The sequence below is a fragment of the Oculina patagonica genome, chromosome 11 (assembly GCF_052425735.1).
Source record: "Oculina patagonica isolate OP01 chromosome 11, crgOcupat, whole genome shotgun sequence".
In the NCBI taxonomy this organism is placed as follows: Eukaryota; Metazoa; Cnidaria; class Anthozoa; order Scleractinia; family Oculinidae; genus Oculina; species Oculina patagonica.
Window position 1 is genome coordinate 16,283,493 of NC_135768.1, and position 10,137 is coordinate 16,293,629.

The window sequence follows — 10,137 nt, forward strand, 5'->3', positions numbered from 1 at the left end:
TGGTTACAATTTTGATTGTTTTGCTTGGGGGGAGGGTAACCTTTGGGTTTTTTGAAAACGTCAAAACATATTTTTTTCTGGAACAGTCAAAAATGGATTTTTTGATAAACAGAAACTTAATGTGAAAATTAATTTAAAATTTTAGATTAAAATGGAAGAATCATATCGTCACTTACAATTCGTATAAAACGCACAATAGGAAGGCAGACACAAAAAGGCCTTATTTTCTCTATTACTACTTCCAGTTAACATATTGGAATCCATTTTATTTACTATTTTAGTCTTTTTTTCTTCATAATTCACTTAATTTTGAGCCACAATAGTCGGTCATCGATCACAGCACATGGGGGGCGCACCCACCTCCCTACGGGTCTGTATAAGTTACATAACGCTTTTAATTACATCTGAAGATTAAACTGCGCTAGCTAAGAAAGATAGGAAAGGTGAATGCGAATAATTTGTATCTCAAAATCGACAAACTTTAATGGAAAAATAATGTCTCGCAAAATTTGTTGACAGACACGAAATTCTTTAGTCAACAAGGCTTATTGCAGTGCTAACATATGATGGTATGTATGTTTGAAGTGTGCGTATAAATTTTCAAAAAACATTTTTCCGTCATAACTCTAGCAACTAACATCATACTAAATTACTCTTTCTTGATGTCATCTGGCCGATTGTCTTATAGAGTCTGCGATGGATTTTACGGTTTTTCTTGGCAATTTCCGTTGGTGGTTGTTTCATTCTACCGATAAAAGGTAAGAGATCGTTAAAAACGTTTCATCGTAGTATAAAAAGCAGTATAATACATATAAATTTACATTTCAATATTTTATTAAAATATTTGGTAAACGCTGCAATGAGTATGCCATTGAACTGAAGAGTGGAGAAATCCTAAGTCCCGAGAGATGACTTTACAATAGTTTAAGTAGTTTTAAGTTTCTCCTGACTGCAAGTATATTATGAATTTAATAATCAGAGATAAAGTTTTTTTGGTCGGCTAGTATAAACATGACTGTCACCGAATATGACTTGCAACATCCGCCACACTTGTTTAAAGGAGCTTTGTCACGTATTTTACCAGATTTTTAAACAGCCAAAATTTATATTTGCGTCGCAGGAAACCTAAAAATAAATACACCTTATTCGATGGTTTAACATATAATACGCGCGGATATTTTGCGGGCTGCGAAGTATTTTTTCGAGCCCCGTAGGGGGGAAAAATACGAGCAAAGAATATGTCCGCTCGTATTATATGTTAAACCAACGATAAGGGATTTATTATTCCACTAATTTTTCCACTTAGTTTGGGTCCGTATTCCATAAGTTTGTCCGTCCGTATTTTTGCCCTGTTCTACGCGTTCTTTTGCCCTAATATGGTAAAATAGCGCAATAGTGGAATAATAATAGTCCATATTTATTAAAAATTGCGCTATATTAGAGCACTGAAACTGTTTACGAGCGTCTTTGGCTGCTAATGGCTTGGATGGATATAGGATTGCAACTTGTAAAATTAAGGCTTAACTTTTCAAGTTGATTCCGTGCGTCTTCAAACGATCGATATTTATAGCCGTAGCTTAATTTCTTTCCGCAAATTAAGGTTATATCTTCCTCTAGAAGTTTAAAAATAATGTTTTTCATGGGTTAAGTTGCCTACCACTTATTTCAGAACAGTTTAAAAAAAAATCTGCGAAATCCCCATGACGTAGCTACTTTAAATTCTTCTTTTATTGGCAATATCAATACATTGTGAAGCAGACAGGTAAAGAGAATAACGAAAATCATCAACTAGGAGATACTGTCTTGATGTAACACCAAATACTTAAAGGACATAGAAAATGTATAAAAAATTCTAAAAGAGAATATATGTCGAGAAAGAAAGCTAGGACAATATTGAGTGTTATTATATGGCTACAATAGTACGCGCGCTCTGATTGGCTGCTGAGCGGGCATTATTTTCTTGTAATGACCGGGCATTATGAAAATTTTTCTCAGCTCGACGGTTTTTTGAGTTGTGAGTAAAAGTTACTAGCGAGGGGGCAAAAACAGCAAAAAATGCCGACAAAATATAACTATCTTTTCAATAACTGAAAGAAAAATATAAGCATACCGATACTTCTTTAGTATGAGCGACGAAGAGAGCCACAGAGAGCGAGAGCGAGTTTTACCTCCACTGTTTTTTTTCCTTGATTATACTCTTTTTTTGAATAGTGCTTAAAGGCCATATAATAAATAACTTATTAACCTCGTCCGTTCGGTCATTACAGGGGAACCAGACCTCGACCTGATGTATTGACCTCGCTGTCGCTCGGTCAATACATCAAGGCCTCGGTCTGAGATTCCCCTGTAATGACCTCACTCTCGGTTAATAAGTAGTATGTATCGAATTCGAAAGGTCGAAAAAGGAAGGTCCTGGAATCGTGGCACACTATGGCAACGCCGGCAACAATTCTTACCAACTTCACGGACAATATAATATTCTTTTTAACAAACGCTTATAATTAATTTACATCATAATTTATTCAGAATTTTTATCGCTTTTTGGATTTTTTATTCGTCGAAGGTTGTAGATCGAACAGCCGAAAGCTCATAATTTTAAACGTTATTACTGAGTGAACGTTTTTAATTCTTCACAATGTTTCATCCTGGTCACGGACTTCATCGAAACAAAGAAATATCTTTAATAAAAACAGGATTTTCTTTACTAAGTAAATTACTTTTTACTGTTACCATCTTTTTTCTATGATAAAGTTGAAAAAATAATAAAGGATAAACACGTTGCGATGTTAACTTGCATTTGCGTAAAATACTTTCTAGTACTTCGATTTTTTGTCCGATAGCGAATTAGATATATTTCATTTGTTCTCTCCAACAGTTTGACATGGTAAAAACTAGCGGTTTATTTGAAAATAGTTAATCTGCCTGTTCGTGTTTATCTTAAACTGCTGCTAAGAAACATAACATTATTCCGCCTTCTTTAAACCCTTAAAACACCTGTGCTTAGATGAAAATGCAAGAATTGGTTGATATAAGGTTTTAATGAAAATAAAATAAATAACAATGCTGGTTATTAAAACCAAAACCGTAACAAGGTAGTAATTCTATTAAATAGCACTTTCAAAAGTGCTATTTAAAAAAAATATAAGATATCTTCATAGTTATGCAGCTACCCGAGACGTTGCTCTGAGCAAAGAAAGCTGAAAAAATTCTCGCAGTTTTAAATTTACATGCATGATTCATGTTATGAATACAAGATGTATAACAAAAATATGCTGTTGTACAATTTTAGAGTAAAAGTTAATACGTTCATAGTAATACTGCATCAATCATACTTAAACGTTGGCCAATCATGTTGCAACAAGGTTAAAACAAGGTTTAGCCCGCCTTTGATCGGTTAGAATACGGAATACGTGTTTTTTCTTTAAAAAACTCTATGATAACTCATAAAGCTTTATAAAGCTGAAAGAATACCATTGTCTTCTTTTATCTCGCATCATAGCTTGCATTCGCAGATAACATATGCACCTCTTTGCAAAATTTTGTTACAAAATAACATGATTCTTGATGGTAGACCGCATTGTGTTATGCGAAAGAATGTCACTTTTAATGGCTAACACATGCTTTCCTTTTTCTAAAGGTACACCTGTCCCGATTGGCTTTTATCCCCTGGACGGTATAAGTGGCCTTAATGACACCAGCTCTTGCAAGAATGTGCCTGGGATTTCAAATGACACGACCCTGGGGCCAGGGTATGTTGGGGAACCAAACACCGCTTACAGATTCAGAGGAACTCCATCAAGTTATGTTCGTCTGCCAAACAGTGGAATGTTCAACACCACATCCATAACGCTGCTTGCCTGGTTTAACACGGGGACCTCTACAGGTCAGCAAACGATTTTGCAGTTCTCATCCGAAGGCAGGCTGGCCATTTTGTTGTCACTTAATTCAGACAAACTAAATGTTATAATTTACCCAAATTGCTATAATCTTCCCATCTCAGTATCTCCTCTAGATATTACTTTTAAGACTTCGACTTGGTATTTTATTGGAGCTTCATATGATTATGCACTTGGTTATGTAAAGATTCGGGTGAGATATACAGACGGATCACAAATTGACAGGACTTTTCATCGAAGTGTTATCGAGCTAGAGACTTACCATGATATATGGCTTGGTTATGGACCTGAGTCGCCAGGGGCGTTCAATGGTAGCATTGCTTGCGTGCAAGTCTACAACCAGTCTTTAACTAAAACAGAAACATCGGAAGTTCAAAAACTGTGTCTTCCAAGGCAATGGTCAGGTAAGTACAAGGTACAGTAGAACCCCGATATAACTATCTTCGATATAACGATATTCCCGATATAACGATGAATATTCTATGTCCCGGCAAAAGTAACAGTAAAATGTACGGGACAGGACCCCGATATAACGATCTTCGATATAACGATATTCCCTATATAACGATGAGGATTTAGCGGACCAAACGTCAAACCTTCCCCGATATAACGATGTTATCAGTAGACAGTCACAATTTAAGCAAAATATTGAATTTAAGACAATAACAAAACAGTAATCGAGTAATTTCTAACGTTTCTGACAACAGCTTTAAACGATGACAGAAAGAAATTATACTGTATTCAACACCTCTTTATCCAGAAAAAAAGTATATGTTAGGTTTACCCCGATATAACGATATTTTCGGTTATTTTACGGTCATATCGTTATATCGGGAGCTTCGATATAAGGATTCCTCGACATAACGATGTAATTTTACTACTCCCTTGGTATATTGTTATATCGGGGTTCCACTGTAACATAGTTTGGAAAAAGGTCATACCTACTTATTTTCCCGTAGAATAGGTCGGTTTTACCAGCTGGTCCTTGTGGAATAGTCCAAATAAAAAAATATTACAGGTATTTAATTCTACCAGGAGCACAGCAAAGTGCCAAATGACGTAATATCTTGCCAATCTTGATCTTGAAAATTCAATATTCGGCAGGCCATATCTTGAACCTTCAAAATTTTGCAGCTCAACCTAATGCTCACGCAACATTGTAACTCAAAACGTTTACACACTAAGTAGGCGAATCCCACACAAGCACTTCAATAATCAGGCATAAATAGGACCATTACCATACAAGCAAAGAAATAATAGCTAGTATTACCAAATTAAAAAAAAGTCCGTAGCCCGAGAGAAGTTTATTTGAATCTAAACTGATATTTAAAAGACCTATTTATTGGACAGTAAGTAGGTGTATTTATGCTCAGAATCATATGCTGTCTAATTTTGGAAATAATAAGATAGTTCCTTAAAGTGGATTACTCATGTGACGAAAATCATTATAGTTTTCATGATTGTTTTTTGGTCAACGATTCGGTTGATTCTGATATGGTAGCTGTCTCTGATCTAATATGACAGCTTGGCTCCTCTAGCGTCTATGGTTACTGCAGGTAGCCAGAACAATAGACAATTTTTCATTCCTTTTCTTCAAAACGAAGACATCATTCTTACTGAAGCACAAATTAAGGTTGTGGCATTGTTTCAGTTCTTGCCCTTCTCGCCAAGTATGAAAGCCAATAGCGTCGGTGTCTGTGCCTGTTCAAGGCCCAGTTTCATCCATTTGGCTTTGTAGGCGTCTCGTAATGTTTTCAAACAAGCTCTTCATTCAAACAAAATGGGTGAAACTGGGATTTTAAATACGCTCAAACTAATGTTCTATTACCATTGCTGCACTATCGTTTCAGAGCCATTTGCTTTGTACCCACTCAACGAAATAGGCATTGCACAAGATATGAGTGGAAACTCCAACCCAAATGGAACTCCTCACAACGTCAACGAAGCAGAAGGTCCGTTCTCAGGAGAGAAGTCCATTGACTTTGACGGGAAGGCGACTAGCTACATTCGCATAAACCACAATGGCGAACTTTCAATGAACGCTTCTTTCAGCATAGTTGCCTGGATTTACAAGAACCCCCTTACTGGCACGGAGGGTGACATTGTAACATTTACTTCTGATAACCACGAAATTTCTGGTTTGATATTCTATGGAACTTGGAGCACCAGCAAAGCTCTAGGAAAGCTTCATTTCCCAAGTTCTGGCCATAATGAAGAGGTGGGAAATGTTTACGGTAACTACTTCTCTACCGGATTGTGGCATCATATCGCCTTGATTTATAACTACGATACTGGATACGCAAGTCTTTATACTAACGAGTACTCATATGGAAAATCTGTTGGAAGTAACGTCGTGGATACGTCTGGGGAGGTCACTATCGGTAAATCATTTTACGGAAGAATCGCTTGTGTTCAGTTTTACCGCAGACCCCTGCTCTTGGGACACGTGGAAGATGCAAAAGATATGTGCTATCGGGGCAGTCCAGGTATATATTTAATAAAATATTTTCTTTATTTCTCCTTAGTGACCGCCATACAGTAATGTTAGTTCTGATTAAGTGGTACTAGGGCCGTAACCAGACCTTTGACATAGAATAGGCAAAATCTCGCTATAGGAGAACTAGAAGCTCTGATATTTTTTTTAAAAAATTTTCGTGAGATATTTTTTGAAAAAAATCAATCTTGTTCAACTGGGAATTATTTTCCCAACTAAATTTTTTTTATTTGGGTTAAAATCTAGACGAGGCAAGTGTCTTGCCTCTTGCTAGGTACGGTCCTGAGCACACAATACAATACAATACAATACAATACAATACAATACAATACAATACAATACAATACAATACAATTTTAATGTCCATACGTGGGACGAGGTCTCCCTCAATGGCTGCGGTCACATCTAGACTGCTAACTATAGTTAAGACGGCGTTAACTATAGTTAGCTATTTCGGTAATGTGACCTCTTCTCTGTTCACCCTAACTATAGTTAGAAAATTTACGCCTCGCTGATCCAAAACAATACAGACTAACTATAGTTATACCCAAGCAGGGTTCATGGGTTAGTCTTAAGTTTACAAACGAAAAACCAATCAGAATGCGACAATTTTTTTCGCACGTGCGAGATGAACATAAATATGCAAAACAAAGCGTGAAGGGAAGGAAAAACGAAAAATCGAAAAACAAACGAACAACCAAAAACAAACGAAAAACCAATCAGAATGCGACAATTTTTTTCGCACGTGCGAGATGAACATAAATATGCAAAACAAAGCGTGAAGGGAAGGAAAAAAAGAAAAACAACATGCCAAGAAATTACATATCACCAATGTTAGCAAAAATAAACCTGAATTCTTCGGCTTCTAGCATCCTTACTTCATTTTATTTTCTTCAACGCCGAGATTCCGCGCAAAAATAGAGAAATACAGGAACAACTAGACACAGAACAACAACAAGGGCTGTCATCAACTAATTTAAATTCGAAATTATTCAAAAGCTAATCAGAACTAACTATAGTTAACTGCATTGGTGTGCCCGCAAAGACGACCGAAAGCACTAACTATAGTTAGGTATGACGTCGCGTAACTTGAGACTAACTATAGTTAAACTTTAGTTACGTCGTAGATGTTACCGCAGCCAATGTCCGAGCCAGAGGCTCTTGTATAAAACGTAGGAATTAAAATTAAAATACACTAAAGTATATTAAAAGTACATCAAGACAATATGATGTAAGATAGGTGAAGATTTTATTATTCTTATCAACCTGTTTCCAAGAATACGCAGTAATATTGTAAGATTTATTTGATGTTGATCAATCCTGGAATTAAAAAATTAACTATCGCTTTCATGTATATTCATGGTATACTCGACCCATAAAATTTGAGCATGCAATGCCATGTCTCGTTCAGCTGCAATAATGTTTCATTGTTTCCTTTTGTCTTTTTGGCTTTTGCTCCTTTACAGTTCTTTTTGGTACGATAGCAGTTTCAAACAAACCTTGAAGAAACTGCATTCTGTTGGTAAAATTTTTACCTCCTTCACCGCGGACATTTCCATCTTAAGGCCATCTTAATAAGTTTATATGGGTTTATAGATATTTGTACTTTTGAATCTTTCTTCTATAGATCCACCCGTATGCTCCCCGCCTAGTCACGTGACAGCTTTACCGTGTCCAAGTTCGTCATCCGTGACGTCGTCATTATCAACGGATAGCTCCATATCGATCGGTTCTACACATCCTGCCTCCTTGGTCAGTGTTAGAACGACCATCACAGAACTGCCTTCAGCTACCCTTGATAACTCTATGTTATTGACAGAAACTGCTTTTCAAACCCAGAAGACGATCTCACTTTCTAACACCGCTACCATCATTAGCCCAACATCGATGTCGAGTACCTCCAGTATTGATGTTGAACCAACACTAGCCAATGAAAGCTCTCTGTTATGGACAAAAGTTGTGTCTGAACCACAAAAAACGACTTCAATTTCAAGCGCTGATACCGTCATTAGCTCAACCTTGATCTCTGGTTACTCAAGTACTGGTATTGAGCCGACCGTGACAGTTACATCAGTTTTAACATCGACTGTTGGAAGTTACAAAACATCATTACCAGATAGCGTCATAGAAACAAGCTTTACACGCGCATCGAAAAATTCAGCGACCGCTAGTTCATCGCCAGAAACCAGTAGGCCTACGCCATTTGTAGCAAGTACGTCATCATACTTGACCTCGAGCACTCGCGATCGGCGTGATAGTCTTGTAACATCAAGGGACTTAAAGAGCACAAGTTCATCGCCAGAAACCTGTATCCATACGCCATTGGTAAGAGGTACGTCATACCTGACGTCATGCACTCAGGCTGATAGTCACGTGACAGGGTCAGACACGAAGGCAGTTGCTCCGAGCCAACCACTGACAAACACAGCAGCAAGTTCTACAGTAATTAAAGGTAAGAAGGGCACTGTACGACCAACGACTTGAAAGCCGTTAGAAACTTAGTTCAAGATTACGAAAACTTTCAAAAATTAAATTTTTCTTTATAAAAGTTCAAAGTTCTGATCAGTTTTTATTTTGTCATTTAAAAGTCCTTGATGGAAAATAAGAATCAAAGTTTCTGAATTAAACTAACGAAGCTATTTTATTATTATAAACATAGTAAAAAGGATGCCATTTAATAAAACCACAAACATATCGAGTAAATGTTGAAAACGATTAATTTTAGAATACTATCGTGTATTTACATATTTCGAGCGGCCGCTTTTATATCAATAATCAGCGGTCATTAAAATACAAGAAACTGGATAAATGTATTCAACCACGAGTTAACATATTCTGGGCCTACAAAGATATTTATAGTGAAGAAAAAGTATTCAACATGACACGAGCACGGGACAAAGAAAAAAATCTGAGTCCCCGACGGGAATCGAACCCATGGCCTTGATGATTTCGACATTTCAAACTTGATGATTTCGACATTGCTGATCCTAGCAGTATGCAGGACGCGTGTCACATATCAACCTAGTAAATGGCCCAGCTCACAACGAGTCTCTCGTAGCTCAGTTGGTTAGAGCGCCCAACCGGCATCTGGGAGGCCATGGGTTCGATTCCCGTCGGGACTCAGATTTTTTCTTTGTCCCGTGCTCGTGTCATGTTGAATACTTTTTTCTTCACTATTTATTTACCGAGCTTAAAATTTACCATCTTTGTCATTTACTAAAGATATTTATGTTTCTTGCTCCTTCTAAATTAATTACAACTTATTGGTAAAGTGTGTGTGCTACTTTGTCGGAGCTTTGCTGCTGAACAAAAAACACAAGGTTGAATTACACGTGCCTCACTTTTAATGTAAGAACCCATAAAGCAATATCCCGGATGATTGGAAGTTCTACGACCGGAAGCTGGGAGATGATTACGTCATAAGCTACATAAAATTTTTTATTTGTTGAAATAAATATCCTATATTTATTAATATGTATTTACGCCAATTCAAGTGTTCACTATCGTGCATGCATTTTAATAAATTCGTGTTTTATTTTCAGGGAATGAAAAACCTGCCAATTGGACCCAGTGGAGTGCCTGGTCTTCCTGTTCCAAACCGTGTGGGACTGGACAACAAAGTCGAATTCGACACTGTAATAAAACGGGAATAGAAGATTGTATTGGGAATGGAACAGAGACTCGACAGTGCAATGTTTGTGAAGGTAATTTAGAATTACGTGTGAAAAAGATTAGATCTTGTGCATT

The 10,137-nt window shown here is 36.9% G+C and overlaps 1 protein-coding gene across 1 annotated transcript in view; it reads left to right on the top strand.

The window, feature by feature from the left end:
* Nucleotides 1–504: 504 nt before the first annotated feature.
* LOC144630436 (uncharacterized) overlaps nt 505–10,137 on the top strand; it is a 28,645-nt gene continuing 19,012 nt past the window's right edge. Inside the window, exons 1-6 of the mRNA XM_078488807.1 lie at nt 505–569; nt 689–758; nt 3,638–4,300; nt 5,747–6,382; nt 8,018–8,842; nt 9,933–10,094. Of these exons, the coding sequence (XP_078344933.1) occupies nt 564–569; nt 689–758; nt 3,638–4,300; nt 5,747–6,382; nt 8,018–8,842; nt 9,933–10,094 (2,362 nt within the window). The 5' untranslated portion in view covers nt 505–563. The remainder of the gene's footprint in view (nt 570–688; nt 759–3,637; nt 4,301–5,746; nt 6,383–8,017; nt 8,843–9,932; nt 10,095–10,137) is intronic.